This window comes from Molothrus aeneus, chromosome 1, assembly GCF_037042795.1.
Source record: "Molothrus aeneus isolate 106 chromosome 1, BPBGC_Maene_1.0, whole genome shotgun sequence".
Classification (NCBI taxonomy): domain Eukaryota; kingdom Metazoa; phylum Chordata; class Aves; order Passeriformes; family Icteridae; genus Molothrus; species Molothrus aeneus.
Genome location: NC_089646.1, coordinates 8,040,087 through 8,056,395, shown reverse-complemented (window position 1 = coordinate 8,056,395; position 16,309 = coordinate 8,040,087). Strand labels below are relative to the sequence as shown.

Here is a 16,309-nt window from a genome sequence, read left to right as displayed (position 1 = left end):
AGCCATAAAAGTTTGCCCATGTGGCTGAGAAAATACAGATTTTTCAGCTATTACAGGCTTGATCACAGGAAAATAATTTAATTTAGCCACCTCCAAAGATACATATGAGGCTGACATTGGGTACACCAGTGATTGCTATGGACACTCATTTTTATGTCACAGCCACAGAGCAGACAGCAAGACCTGAGCTCTGGGTGCTTTTATACATATTGATGCATTTTATACATATTATGGAGATTTATGTATTTGATACCTATCTAGATACAAATTTATGCATGTTAGACATGTTATGGAGAAGAAAGCACTAAACAGCCACAGGTACTGTCTGCCACTGCCTGGTCTTGAACATTGGCTCCAACTGGGGGGATTTTTGGGGGAAGGAGACATGGGAACTCCTGGCAGAAGCCCTTGGGGAACAAGACAAACTCTTGTTCACCCTGGTGGGCTTGTTCTGTCTGCTGGATCAGCTACAGGATCTGCAGGGTCCCTTGAGAGATCCTTGTTCAAGGAATGTGACGGTGCTCACAGGGGTCCAAGGATGAGGGAAGAGATGAGGATCTGACTCCATGTTTCAGAAGGCTTGACTTACTATTTTATGATATATATTCTATTAAAACTATACTAAAAGAATAGAAGAAAGGATTTCCTCAGAAGGCTAACTAAGAATAGAAAAAGACAGAATAATAACAAAGGCTTGTGTCTTGGACAGGAAGTCCAAGCCAGCTGGGCTGTGATTGGCCATTAATTAGAAACAACCACATGAGACCAATCCCAGATGCACCTGTTGCATTCCACAGCAGCAGATAACCATTGTTTACATTTTGTTCCTGAGGCCTCTCAGCTTCTCAGGAGGAAAAATCCTAAGGAAAGGATTTTTCATAAAAGATGTCTGCGACAAAGCAGCTTTTCCTTTTTTGTGTTATACGTGCATATGAATAAATTAGATTTCCTGTTAATCTAAACCATACCAGAGCATGAATGTTTGTGAGCAATGACCCAACATCCAAAGGAGCTGAGGCATGGCCAAGCTGTGGCTAAGCAGTCTGAGGAGCTGTGCAGGAGTAATTGTTCTCTGAGTGGATCCAGGTGATTCTCCAAGAAACCACAGCACCTATTTATATCACCAAAGTCTGACAGGATGATGTTTTTATCCAGACATTTGTGCTTCATCCAGAACAGAGGTTTCTACTGACCTGGCTCACATCAGCTGCAACAGGAACCAGAGGGAGCTGTCCCTGCTGCAAGTGCACCCACAGCACCCATCTGAATTAGATGGATCCTACATGAAAAATGCCAAAAAGAAATGTGGTTCCCACAAACTGCTTGAAAGCAAATAGGTTGAAAGACCTCTCACTTTCAGTCATATAAATAAGGAATAACTCCACCAAATGCAATAGACTGATATTTTTATAAAATCACTGAAAATGGAAATTCTACCAAGATTTCTGTACTTTCTCATGCATGCATATTTTTTTTTTAAGTTTTCTGAATGGAGACACTGAGATGAGCTCCACAGATGAATCTGTGCTGTATTTGTGCTACAGTGAGATTTGAGAATTTAGTCCCAAATAACTAAAATTCAGACAAAGATATATTCAGCAGATGTAAATATATCCAATCCTAATGACCTTATAATTGAGTTATTGGTTACAGCAGCTGAGAATCAGACCCATAGTTTATTATGCAAAATCATTATCTTGTGTACTGGATTAATGTACACACTAATAAAACTAATTAATCTCTTCAGGTATCACTGCAGGTTTTTGTGGATGAGATATAATGTAATCAAAAACAAATCACCTCATAATTGTTGATAAGGCCCTTCAGAAACTTTAATCTTGTTATTCACAAATGCTTCTAATTACAGTAAAACAATTATCTTGGTGCAAAGGAAATGGACATTGTCTCTGGTAGCTCCTGACAGCTGTTCTTGAAATGAAAACAAGAAGAAAAATAAACAAGGTTTTTCTTTTAAAGGGAAGAACTTAGTAAACATAATATTTACTAGAGAACTGAATGTTTATTGACAAATGACACTTCTGTGCATATGTCTGCCATAACTATAAATTCAGATTTACAGGTAAGTGCATTAAATTAATTAGTCCATTAAATCAATTAGTGTATTGCCCTGTTAATGCTATTTTTCTGTACTGTGTTATGTTATGCCTCTGACATGCAACCTATCATTCCCTTCCAGGTGAAAAAAACATGTTTTTACAATTGTCCTAGTCCAGGTATTTTACTTTATACAAATGGTTCTACTTCTCCACTTTATCTTGATCATTTCCCATTTTACCATCTCAAATATTCCTTACTTACCCTTGGTGCTCACCACAAACAGTGGCAGCAGTGGTTACCTGGCAGTCAGAGAAGGGGCAGCCCCTGCATCACCACAGAGCCCACTGCTGTCCCCTGTGAGGGACACCACCATCCCAAATTGATCAGAGTTCCATCCAACCTGGCCTTGAACACTTCCAGGGATGGGGCATCCATGACTTTTCTGGGCAGCCTGTGCCAGGCCATCATCTTGCTCACAGTAAAGAATTCCTTCCTAATATCCCTTCAAAACCTACTCACTTCTCTCCTGAGCTGTTGAAAATAAGAAATTTCTTGTTTGCTTTTCATGCCTTTTCACAGAATCCACAGAATCACAAGATCGGAAGAGACCTTCAAGGTCATCGAGTACAACCCAGCCCCAACACCCCAACTGAACCCTGGCACCCAGTGCCACATCCAGGCTTTGTGAAACACACCCAGGGATGGTGACTCCACCACCTCCCCAGGCAGCCATTCCAGAACTTTCTCACTGTTTCCATGAGAAAAACTTTTTCCTGCTATCCAACCTGTATTTCTCTTGGTGCAGCTCGAGGCTGTGTGCTCTGGTTGTGTCAGTGCTGCTGGAGAAAGAGCCCAGGGCCAGCTGAGCACAGGCAGCTTCCAGGAGATGCAGAGAGTGATGAGGGCACCCCTGAGTCTCCTTTTCTCCAGGCTGAGCACCCCCAGCTCCCTCAGGGGTTCCTCACAGGGTTTGTGTTCCCAGCCCCTCTCCAGCCTTGTTGCCTCCTCTGGATGCACTCAAACATCCCAACATCCTTCCCAAACTGAGGGGCCAGAACTGGACACAGCACTCGAGGTGGGACCTCAGCAGTGCCAAGTACAGGGGCAGAATGACCTCCCTGCTCCTGCTGGCCACACCATTCCTGATCCAGGCCAGGATGCCACCGGCCTTGGCCACCAGGGCACACTGCTGGCTCATGTTCACTGTCAACCAGCACCCCCAGGTCCCTTTGTGCCTGGGCACTGTCCAGCCACACCATCCCCAGCCTATAACACTGCAGGGGTTATTGTGGCCAAAATGCAGGACTGGGCACTTGGATTTATTAAACTTCATCTTGTTAGACTCTGCCCATCCTTCCAACCATTCCAGGTCTCTCTGCAGAGGACATGCAGCCATTTGAGCAGCTTCAATCCCAGGAGCAGATGACTGGTGTGCATGCATTTTGTGTGCAGTTTTGGCTAATTAAGCAGAATTAAATTATATAGATTAAGTTTTAGTGGAGTTCTGCATTTAGTCTTGACTGGAGTTGGAGAAAACTTCAATGACTCTTCTCCTGAAATGCATCTTTAGCCTCTTGGATACTCTCAGGCATTTTCAGAATAGGAAATCCCTGTTGGACCTGCAGATTATGCCAAGTTAAAGTAGATCTATGATGGAGGAGCAGGGAAGATACACCAGATATTCTGTACTCACATTGTCCATCAGGAAAATTTCTGTAAGATGCCTTTTGGCAAATTGTCTTCTCATTGTAACCTACTTTAAATCCCTCTGTTCACAGTATTGGTTGATGTATCTGGAACTTAGACCCAGTCACCCACAGTCAACCCCACCTTGCTGGCCTCTCTCTCATAAATTTTCTGATGTTTTATATCCTACAGGTTTTGCTGTTAGTTTCCTTTAAGGATGCTGGTGGTGGCTGGGGAAATCTACCTCTACCTTCTGTGCATGTATACACAGAAAAAGGTTGTAAATATTTGCTTTCTAGCAAATAAATATATTTTTACAAGTAAAAATATAAAAGAAAAGAAAAATGTCAAGAGTAAAGCTTTAAATGCAACATATTCATGGCAAGTCTTTCAAAGCTGACCTCAGGTACACAGAATATCTGAAGATGACAGTGCTGGCTCTAAATCCTGCCCCTGAGGCACAACAACTGCAGTGACAGAACCCAGCACATACCTTCACATGTCAGCAGGAAGTATTCCAGATTGTGGCTGAAGGATGCACTGAAATAAGTGCAGTTTTCAATCAGATCACAGGACAGGCACCTCCTGTTGAAGTTCCCGTTTGTGCTTGCACTGAAAAAGTTAATACAATTCCATGAAGGTCACTGAGCAAATGTTATTTGAAAGCAACATTACTTGAACCTTTCTTTAGAACAAGAATATAAATCTAATGTGTCCAACATTAGTAAGAGACAAAGTATTTCCATTTGGTTGAGTTTAAATAGCAATGATGGATTTTTCCCCTCCTGCTTGAATAGAGAATATATAAATGGATACTGATGTCATTTTGCAAGGTCAGGTGGTTATGAAGGAAGGCACAGTTTTTAAAAGAAAATGATGGTTGCAATTTCACAAGAGGAAGTAATAATTTGGTGGATGAAGGCATGAAACAAAGGAGCAACGTTTCAACACTTATTTATATTATAACGGACAGTTAAGAGCTGGAATTGCTTTCTCTAAGTTTCTTATTGGTTTCACCACTGGTCTGATTTGCTAGCTGCTTCATCAGAGGCCAAAGCCCTTTTTACAGGTTTAAATAAACAAAACCTCTGCTCTTAAAACCCCCAAGAAGAAAGAAAGGATTGTGTTTAGGGATCTGTTGTTGAAGAAGGTAATGTGGCCTGTCCATTTGCTCACAAGTTTGCTGCTAAGAGTCCACTGAATGTTGAAGAATTACAGATTACTAGCAAATATTAATCAATAGCATTTTTAAACCTCTAGAATATTAACCAAGAGATCTTTCTAGTATTACTGGAAAGGAGAGGAGTGTTTCTTGCTACCATTTCAAGAGATGAGGCTGAGCAACCTTTTTAGGATCACAGAGACTGAAATGAGTAATCATGGGCTCTTGTTTAGGTTCAGATTTTATCTCTGACTACAATCCTAATGAAATCTACTAAATCAAACACAAAAAAAGGAAGGGGAAAACCCCTGAACAGGTCTTCATCTGCTCTTTCTCTGTTGTCTGTGTGGGGAGATGAGGCTGATGAGGCACCAGGGTGAGATGGATGCTGACAAGGAAGAGTGGGAGTGCTTTCACTCATGCCAGCAGCTCTTGAACTCTGCCTGGACTCTGTTTCTCAAGTGAGGCTTTCTTCTCATTTCAAAAGAAATGAAAGGTTAATATAATTTTAGAATTTTTTTCAAGAAAATAAACACTCAAAAAACTGTGGAGTGCAGTGAACAGACATATAGGTCTTTAAAGGAAAAAATATTCAATCACAGGTAATTTACTTTGCTCTACTTTCCTTCCCACTGAGGAACAAAAAGATGTGATGTCCTTCTCTCTATATGTGAGAGAAGGAAAATTTACTGACTGTCCCTTGTCCACTGATGCCTTCACCAACTCTGCCCTTCATTGCAGGTATTGTGATGGCAGCATCGTGACTGAGAAGAAAAACAGGCCAAGTGGAATAATGATTCCAAAATGTTTGTTTAAAAGTTTGTGTTTCCTTCACTCTGTAATCTGCTTTCACAATATTTCACAACGGCAACACTACCAATAGCTTGCTGTAAAACCAGCTTTTTACTCATCATATACTTAGGGACAATGCTAAAATCTTCTGGAACTGCAAAAAAGGGTTTGTAAACATAAAATGTTGTTAATTCTTTTCAGTTTCATGAAGAGGTGAGCTACTATGAAATTTCTTAAAACCTCTTTTGAAAAGTATAAAGACTATAAAGTATAAAATCTATACCATTATTTTATGTATTTCTGAATTCCTTCAAGTGCTAAGCAGTTGTATTGTGAACTATGTTTTTGTGGTAGTCAGTCTTGACACAATTTAAAATTTGAATTGATATGAGAAAATTGCTAAATGTAAAACATTTCCAAGTGTCAAACATTTTGATTGCTATGGTTACACTGTTTCTTCCAGTGACACACTGACAGATCTTGCAATGCTATTAAAGAAAAAAAACTTAAGAAACTGCTCCTACTGCAATTTCTTATGATTCGTGTAAAACTGAAGAAATGGGAAATTCTGAATATGAAGTTAGTAAAGCACAAACCTGTATAAATGTCTTCTTCTTGGTGAATCTTCTGTGCTGTGGAAATAGCTGGAGGGGGAAAATAAAAGTGAATTGCACCTTTAGAAGGGTGTTTAGAAGTGTCTCATGCAACATCTTCACTCATACTGCCATTTTCATGATCTTGTAAAAGCAAGGGAAGTTTAAACTGAACTAGGAAAGGATACAGAGGGACACATCACTGAGAGGCTCAAGGAAGTAATTGCATACTGCACTGCACTTAAAACAAACATGGAAAACTTTGGGTCCTACCCTCGTCATGTCAGTGGATCAAAAAAGGATCAAGTGATTAAATGGAAGACATCCACCTTTTTAGCTCAAGATTCATGGCTCAGAATTTCTTTTAAAGATCTTTCTTCTCTCATCTAGGGGAAGTTTTTACTTTTCTGCCCACATTATTTTCTTTGGAAAAGAAAGTTAGACATCTACTCAGCATTTGATGGGAAGCAGAGCCTGAAGCTGAAGAACACTTTGTTCTCCTTGTGCTGTGCTGAGCTCCTCTCTGGATAATCAACACAAGCTCAGCTGTGCAGTAGCAGTTTCTGGAGGTAAAAGAGTGATGCTGCAGGAGGAGGCCAACCTCAGTCCCACCTGTGAAATCTGATTTAAACCCCCAGATGCATTTTGTGTGGATAATGCTAGAGCACAGGAGCTAATGTAGCATCCATGGGGTGAACAATGCCAGGAAGGGTTTTCATCCCTGCTGATCTGCACTTGCCTGGGCACACATCTTGAGTCTACAAATTGTGTCTGGCATTTTCTGCTTGACTGGCCAGTTAAAATGCTAATAAGACTTTGGTGCTAATTTGCTACTTAGGCCACCCCTGGAAGTGTTCAAGACCAGGTTTGACAGGGAATCTGGTCCAGTGGAAAGTGTCCCTGCTCATGGCAGGGAGCTGGAACTGGATGCTCATTCTCTTCCAGCCCAAGCCATTCTGTCATTCTATATTTCTATGATTTTATATTGTTCTGAAGCACTGTGCTCTTAATGATCACTCAAAGTTTATCATATTCCAGAGACTGTTTACTCCACTGTTCAGTGCCCTTAAGTAACTGAGAGCTGAGAACCTTGTATCCACCCAAAAGTTTTTCAGGAAAGGAATCTGTTATTTGATTCCAGAAGCTGTCTAAATATTTTCTTATGTAATTTTTTGAAGTGTATTTGAAAAAGTGAATGTTTACAGAACTTATTTTAAAAGCATAAAGAGCAAGTGTGAAAGGTGGGGTTGTTTTTCTTGTTTTTCTCGTTTTTCTTGTTTTTCTTTTTTTTTTTCTTAATTCTACCTATTTTTTTTCCACTGCATTGGTATTTTTGCAGGTCAACAAAAGATTCTTTCCAAAACTGACTAAGTGGTTGATGAAAACAGGCTGCTTTCCTACAGTGGGTAATATCAGAAGTTACAGCAGGAGAAATTATTCATCTGCACAATATATTTAACAGTCATAGAAAGAGAGGTTTGAACTGTGCAGATTATTCAAAATCACACAAGATAAGTGTAATGGTGTGAGAGGTTAAGCCAAAATGGAGACAGCTTCTGCCTTCTTGTTCCCAGCTCCTCATGCTCACAGGTTTCAGTGCATACACAGAACCTTTGTAACCAACCCAGAGCCCAGGGCTAAACAAAGGAAGTCTGATTTGTCAGGCCAAAGTCTACTTACATTTTCTGCCTCTTTTCATCATATGCCAGTATCTTTGTCACATCCCAATCTCCAGATGTAATAGCCTGTAAATCATCATTGCTACTATTGACCTGCCAGAAAGAAAAGAGAAGTAGATTTCTTTATTGTTAAAACTTGTGAAAAAGGGAGCTCTTCTGGCTCCATTGTCCATGAAAAATAAACCAAACATCTGCAATTTCCACCACTATACCTGCCGTTTCTCTGAATCTGCAGGCATAGAAAGAACAGAGAGTCTGAATCATCTTAACCATGACTCCACTGAAGATAATGAAGTGAATTCAACCCAGAGCAACTTCAAACCCCTTCCTCTAATACAGATGCCCACATGCTTCTGTTTAATCCTTTATGGCAGGGTCACTTCTTCACTTAACTACAGCTAAGTAATCACAAAATCACAAAAACCAAACCAAAACAATAATAATGTTTGGAAAGAGACAGTCCACTGACCTTTTTCTTTGGAAATTCACGTTATCTTATGCCCAAATGAAGCATCATCGGAGGTTTTCTTCTAAGCCCAAGAATTTTTTACATCTGCACCTCCCCATCTCATTGCTACAAGCACAGCCACTATTTTTTATTGCTGTCTGCCTCAGGTGAGACCCAAAGCAGCAGCAGGGAGTTACCTGTGAGGATGACATGGCAATGTGGTAGAAATGGCCACGTCCTCCCTGGGGAATGGCCCGGACGAAGAAAAACTTCCGACCGTCCCTGGAAAAAACGGGCTCTTCATTCTGCAAAAGCAGCAAAATTAGGGGTGCATTAGTGTTAATTGGTTGTATTTAGAATTGCTCAGCCCTCCAACACCCTGTAAATGAATTCACAGCAAATAGAAAGTGCTCTTTGACAGCAAGCTGAGGCAAACAAAGAGCCCACTGAAAACTGGAGGAAGTTTTGAGCTTTGCTTCTTGCTCTTGGGAAAGCAGACACCTTTCAGCTGGGGGAGGACAGGCAGCAAGGAGAATTCCTTGGCTATAAAGTCAATTGCCATTTTCAAAGCCAAAATGCACATATACAGCTGGCTGCTTGAGGCACTTGGAGCCTTTGGAACTGCTGTGACAAACCCTGTTTGTCCTGCTGGAAGAACCTCTGTGTTCTTCCAGGGGAAACACTGCTGAACAGCATCTAACTGCTGTCTTTTTCTGCTGCCTTACAAATGCTTATCTCACTGAATTATTTATGAAGGAGAGGATCTCCTGCAGAACTCTTTGACACAGAGCTCCCAGGTGAACATGGTGATTGACTTTTATTGGGTGACTGGAACTTCCCTCCAGAGATAGAAGAGACTCAGCAGAAGGAAAATCAAACACCGCATGTGGCAAGCAAGCATCTCCTGGAAGGGAGCATTCTTTTTGTGAACAAGAGCTCTGAGGCACATGAGAAGTCTCCACTACATGAAGAGGTTGAACAGAAGATTACCAGGGAAGGCAGAAAGATGGTCCATGTGGTGGGATTCAGGTGGTCCGTGTGGTGGGACACAGGAGCACTGTACCAACAGGACTGGCTACATGAAGCTAACTCCAAGTCTCAGCTAGCTGGCACTGAATAATAAGCTGAACCTCTGCTGAAGCTGTCCTGTGATATCAGGATTTTCTGTGCCTGGATGGGCCCTTCCTTGGCTGGGCTTTGTTAACCCTTCTTTATCCAGGGCAATCCACAAGGAGATTATTGCCAGCCTTTTCTGGGTCCTCTGCAGTTCAGTGTTAATCAAAGCCCTTGACTTTCTGCTTGGCACATGCCAAGCACTGAACCACACTGAACCAGCAGGAATCTGATTGTACATGGAGACTTATGGCACAGCAAAGGAATAAACATTTTTATTTCCCATAAGCTAACACATTATTCTTACTCTGTGTTCCTTTGCTCCTTTGTTCTTTACTGATTAATTCTTTTCTGCTATTTATCAGATTTGTCAGTGCTCTATTAGGTGTTCAAACTGTTCTTTTTGCCTTTTATTTTCCCCTGCTTATGTTTTCAGTGTATTTTAAAATGTGCCCATTTGCAGCTTGTTGCAGCTCAATGAAATAATGGTTTCATTTATTTCTGACATTGTTCTGGAGCCTGAAACACGAAACTCTATGTTATTTCCAAATGTCTTTCATGACAGCAGAAACCTCACTGAATAATGACTGTGATAGCTCAGGCAAACCTTCTTCTGGACAGGTTTTCCTTTCCTGAGGTAGGTAGCAATGAGCTCACCCTCCATTTCTATATCTGTGCCTCCTGCATTATGTATTCCAGCAATATGTCTCTGCCAGTGAGAGCAGGCATTGTGCTGCAGAGTTTGAGGTTCATTCAGAGCTGCAGGGGACAGAGGTTCATGGCACAGGTGACAGATGTGAGGACTGAGCACTGGGCTGATGATACAAGACAGTCTGCTTGCATGTTCCATTGCTGGAAAGGCAACACATGAATGAATGAGGCAGAACTTTGTGACAGAGATGGTGACTTACCCAGGGGGTAAATGGAGAGACAGACTGAAATTCTCTTGGAACAGGATTTTATAATTTAGGGATCTACACTGGGCACATAATTAAAGTATTCTGCATGTGATATGAACTGTCAAAACCTTTTGTCAACTGTTGTTGATTGAATCCCACAATAATAGAACAGGACAGCCCTCCTGGAAAATAACAGATCAGTTTAGTGCTAGTAAAAGACAATACTTTTACTATGCAGCAGGTATGGAATGTTTGGAAGTTTTTGCCACAGGAGGATTCTAGACACAGCTGCAATCAGTAGGTGAAAAAAGGTATTGAACAAATTCATGTTTTGTTAATACATTTTAAAGGATATGGGTATCGTCTCAAATGTTGGTAATCTTTTTGTTGTGGATGATAGTGAAATGTGAGGAAGTTATGCCACCAAATACTTTAGCTTTATTGGAAAAGGGAAGGTAATGGGAGGCTGCTGGAGGGCTCAGAACCTCCTGGAGGGTTCAGTGCTGGAGCTCAGAGCTGCACAACTCAACTCATCTGCAAATGGTCAGGAGAAATAAAGGAGTGCCTCAGGGGCTTATCCTGAGTTTGGCAGAATCAGGATGGATGAGGGCACAATGCTAAATGCAGTCTGAGCTTCTGTAGATCCTAGAGAGGAGTACAAAGTCCTGGTGTAAAGAATAACAATTAAAGAGAAAAAGGTAGAGTGTATTCAGTTGTGTTTGGAGAGGGATCCCTGAGAATCACTGAATCTGCAGCCACCTAAGACTTCTCTGGCAAAACAAGGGAAGACAAGGTGTGTGCAGGATGGTGGGGAGTGCACAGGTGTCTCTGACCTTGAGGATTTGCATGATCAAACACACACCAGGACAAATGTTTGAAAGAGAAATTATCTGATTTAGGGTGAGCTGGAATTTATGAAAGATTAGTGGGCACAGAAGTGCAGCTGCACCAAACCCACCCACACATTAACATGGGGCAAACAATCATCACATTTCAGCACCATACATTGCAGCTCCACACTGCTTTGTCTGTGCTCAACACACTCCCAGCCTCCTGCTCTTCTGCAGTGCCTCACATGCTCTTGGACACATTTCCTCATAGAAATTAGTGGCAAAGCACATTCTTTGCATGTTGGTTTTATTTCTGACTGAGAGTTATACTTCCGTAAGAATTATGATTTTCTGGTTCATCCTCAGGTTTTAAAAAGGAAACAAATTAATCTGAATAACTGGATCCTTTCCAATTGATTCTCTGATGCATTTTCCCTTCCTCAGCAGTCTCCTGCCCTCTGTGTCTGACCCACCTTTGCCCAGATCCCAGAATTAATGATTTTGCTGTGTTGTCAAATTATTCTTTCAGTGAAATGCCCCAATACTTTCTGTGTCACAGGCCCATAGCTCTGATAAACAGATAGGTGTGACATGAATTCTTTTAATCCCTTGCTAAACACTTTGTTTAAGTTCAACAAAGAAAACACCCAATGTGCATTGACTCTAATGGGACAATGCAGACACCTCCTCTTTAGGACACAGGGGGAAGATCTCCTTCCATCTCCTGACACACTCAGCCCCTGGGGCAATGCTGATCTTCATCCTCATCCCTGTCCTCATCCTCTTCTGTGGCTGGGTGCACCACACCTTTGGCCATCTCTGAAGCACCAAAAATCAGGGTCAACCACTGGAGAGGATCCCATGTCTCTGGGTACAGATCCCCTCCACTGGGTGAAATGGGAACTCTTCATTTAAACACCAAAAAGATTCTTTGTAGCCAAGAGTTGCTTTTTTATCTCTGGTAGATGAATTTGAGTATTTGAGTTATGGAACTCTGGGTCCAATTTCTGATGCATCCTCTGTCTTTAGGCTAGAATTAGTTTAATTATGGGATAATTGCATGGCAAAAGGGCTTTACAGAGTGAAGAAGTGGGTCCTGTTTATAAGTTCTTCTGAACTCTGTTTTTAAAATAAAAATCTCTTTTCAAACCTCCTATTAACTACATGTAAGAATCATTACTGGCTTATCATGCAGGATTAAAGCAAGGGAGTAGTAAAAGAAAAATGGTGCCAGGTTTTCATCATCCCCACCTTTTAAGAGAGTGAGTCTTTAGCTTCAGACTGAGGTCATCTAAAACAATGGGCAAATAGGACTGGAAAGAAAAATGCAACCCAAAGAAGCTGTTATCAGGGGAGGGCAGCCAGCCCATGCAGGCAGGTTTTAAGGTTATAGGTCTCTAAACAATTTTATGGTCTCCTAGTCCTGCCAATGTCAATGCCAAAGACTGCAGCCTTTGGTGGAGGAGTTGCAATTGCACCCTGGTTTCTAATTAAATCTTTTTTTCAGGCCACATTCACAATTAAATAAATAAAACAATTAAAATGCCACTAAAGTTTATCATCAGCAGGTGCTCAGAAATTGCCTGATTTCTCTCTTGCTGAATCATTGCCTGTACATGACCATCCCCAGAACTATTGGAAAAAAACTTCTTCACAGAAATTGAAACAAAATTGCTTACAGCCATAATTAGGGTTTCAAACAGTTTGTGCATTTAAGAAAAAGTATGAGTGAAGTTCAGTGTGGCTCTTGTGCTCAGAAGTGCACAAGCAAGTACATAAATAAAAGAAGTATAAACTTTAAAAGAAGTGTAAACTTGCAGAGTCCCTGGACAGTTTTAGTGAACATGTGCCACCTCATCTGACAAAGAGTGACAGATACTTTCTAACAAATCCTGTGAAAATATTCTTCATTATACTTTGAGTAGTTTATTCTATTTTTTAGCTGCACAGGGAGTGGCTGCATTATTTCTCCTTGCCTGTGTTGGAGAGAGGCTCTCCAAAGATTTTGGACTTGCATAAAATATATTCATGAACTTGAGCCCAGAAGGAAGCATGAGATTGTTTACTACGACCTTCCATACAGGGACTTTCAAATGCCACTGAGTCTACTAAAAACTACTAAACAACAAAATTCAAATTCATGGCTTGTATGCTTTATCTCAGAAGTCCCAGGATTTCAGACAGCTGAAAAAAGTCAACCCTGTCATCCTTGGAGATGACCTCATGTCCCTGGTGAGTGTCTTGTCTCCTGCTCCCAGCTGACTGTTTGTCCCTATTAAATTCCCAGGAAAAAGGTAAAACCTGGGCAAAAAACCTTTCAAACCAGGCATATGGAACATTTTGAAGGAATGTTTTAAAGAACAAGGTTGGATTCCTTGGTCCTGCTGATTTAAAATTGGGACACTGCTCACGAGGCTGAACCCAGCCCTGGGTCCCTTGGCTGTGTGACCCCACTGCCACCACCCTGGTGTCACCAGAGGGGACAGGGCTCATTGGCAAACACTTATATTAAAATGTCTCAACCAAGGAGTCTCATCCTGAGCCAAGCCACACTCCTGAGCTCCTTCTGTGCAATTCATCTCCTTCTTGAAGAGGTTGATGTGCAATTCATCTCCTTCTTGAAGAGGTTAGTGGACCCAGACTAACATTTAACATTTTCACATCATCCTCATAGTCAGGCACACATGCCATGAAAATACCTTTCCAGCTATCTAGATTAACGTGTCATAGAATAAAAGGCAAATATAGAAAATACAATTACCCCAGTAATCATTTTCAGTCAAAACTAGAATTTTAAGTAATTTTGTTGTCAGAAATACTGGCAAAAGAGCTATATGATTCTTCAGACTGCTACAATAGCTTTTGAAGGATGCTATCAAATGTCTCCAAAGTCCATAGAAAATGTTATTTTGGTTTAGCACTGAGATATCTGACTCATTTGGCTGTAATGAACATCCTTCTCTAACATTAAACTAAGAGTGTGCTCTCAAGCTAAGTATATGCTTTTTGGAGATGTAGTAAAACAAAATGTATTTCCCTGGAGCAGGCCCATTAGAGACTGACAGATCATTTACTTCAGATATGAGGATAAAGCACTATCTTTTAATGCCTGTCCACATGGTAGGTGACTAAATAACCACAGCAGTGTAAAAACACAAGTTCTACTATGCTGTATTAATAATATAAAACACAGATTCTACTATACTGCAGTAAATAGCAATGGAAGGATTATTTTACTGCTATTGCCTTCAAACTTATAAAATAAATAATGCCAGTTAAGGATGATATTTTTGTTGGGTTTTTTTGTTTGTTTGTTTGTTTTATTTTTATTTTTTATATACAATATCTGGACAATTGAATTTCCCCTTGATTTGACTTGTCTTTTAAGCTTTTGTTTCCTACTTAAGCCAATACAGTCCTTATGAATGTAAAGAATATTTCAGCACCATTTTTACTCTATATCAGCAAAAGATTATTTGAAATGCTTGGAGCACAAAATCTATTTCCCCATAAAATCAATTTTCATGTGCATCACACACAGCCCATTGCTGCAGGACAGCCACTGGAACAGAGGAGAACATTGTTCTTGCTGTGAACTGATGAAGTGCCATTTCTACAGGGTCTTGGCTCCTCTGAACAGTCTGTGACAAAAATTTGAAATGCTTTAAATCTGGACTTGGCAAAATATATTGAACAAGGTATTTTGTGACATGCTGCTCCCTGTCTGGTGTTCACACAAGGCTTGAAAAACAGTTTGGTGTTGTGGCTGAATCAAGATCACAGCTTCTCTCTGAAAAAAAGCTTCATTTAATCTGAGCTCCCTTCACAAACTGACTCCTGGGCATGTGTTCATGTGTTATATATGATATTTAAGTGACTCAACAGTCTATCTGGTTTTGTCTCTGGATGGACAGAGATCCTCTCAACAAAATGACCAGAAAACAACCACAATAGTGTTTAAACTGTCATCAACAGAGTCAGGGCAGGGAATGAAGGGTTGCCTCTGAGGCTGATGAGTCTTATACAGATACTGCCAGTGATTACATATATATATATATATATATATATATATGTACCTATACAGATACTCCCACCCACATCAGCTTTTCATCTCTTTTAAATACAATTAAATTGCAGGCTAAGGACTATGGGACCTACCAGAGTGGATGGCACCTTTACTGAGAACTTGTTTGTTACTGAGAAGCTCTTTTCTGTTATACACATCATGCCATCTTCCAAGTAGCTCTCTCAAATCTGGAAATATTTTTTTTTCTCTTTGGGGAAAAACTCAGTGAAGCAATTATCTTACCAAAAACTTGACTACATGGGGAAGATCACTCTTACCTGTCTGTGCAGCCAGGCATCACTCTCATCTTCATGTTTCTAAAAGACAAAAAGATCATTAATACCTACTTGTCATATATTATATTTTGCCTAACAATGCATGAAACTGTTGGATTGGAGCTGAAAAATTGGTCAGAAATACAGAGAAACTGTTTAAATATGTGATTCTGGAGTGGAATCCGGTGGCTGCTTTTCTTGACTTTCCTCCCTAATGGACAGACATTCACTAGATCAAAAAAGCATTTTACACATACAGAGAAAACACATAAATCCACAAGATGTATTATTCCCCAAAGAAATAAATCTTAATAAATAAATAAAGGCTGAAATGAAAGTTATTAAGCAAAAAAAACTTCTCACCATGCTCTATGCACAGAATTGCATGATCTTTTTCAAGGGATGGGTGTATTAGAACAAGTCTATATAGTGGAAACCCATGCCAGTTTAAATGATGGAATCTGCTAATGGAATCTGCTATCAATACATCATATACATTATATCAATACATTATATCAATACATCACTTGTATTAGTGCATTTATAGAAGGGATTAATTAACTACAGTTAAGATAAGCATGAGCTGGTTTTAATGCTAATAACTACATATAATGCAGCTAGAATGTTGCAAAGGTATTTAGGCTGCAAATTGTTGCTTGTATGTGGGTAAAGGTAATCAAGACAGGCAATTACTCTCTCTCAAACACA

The 16,309-nt window shown here is 40.4% G+C and overlaps 1 protein-coding gene across 4 annotated transcripts in view; it reads right to left on the bottom strand.

The window, feature by feature from the left end:
• The window catches only part of DPP6 (dipeptidyl peptidase like 6), a 561,667-nt gene that overhangs the window by 33,199 nt on the left and 512,159 nt on the right, over window positions 1-16,309 (bottom strand). For all 4 annotated transcript variants that reach the window (XM_066551025.1, XM_066551034.1, XM_066551004.1 and 1 more), the window contains exons 12-16: window positions 15,605-15,643; window positions 8,616-8,723; window positions 7,972-8,063; window positions 6,295-6,342; window positions 4,238-4,356 (exon numbers count right to left, since the gene is read on the bottom strand). In XM_066551025.1, coding sequence (XP_066407122.1) covers window positions 4,238-4,356; window positions 6,295-6,342; window positions 7,972-8,063; window positions 8,616-8,723; window positions 15,605-15,643 — 406 coding nt within the window. The remainder of the gene's footprint in view (window positions 1-4,237; window positions 4,357-6,294; window positions 6,343-7,971; window positions 8,064-8,615; window positions 8,724-15,604; window positions 15,644-16,309) is intronic.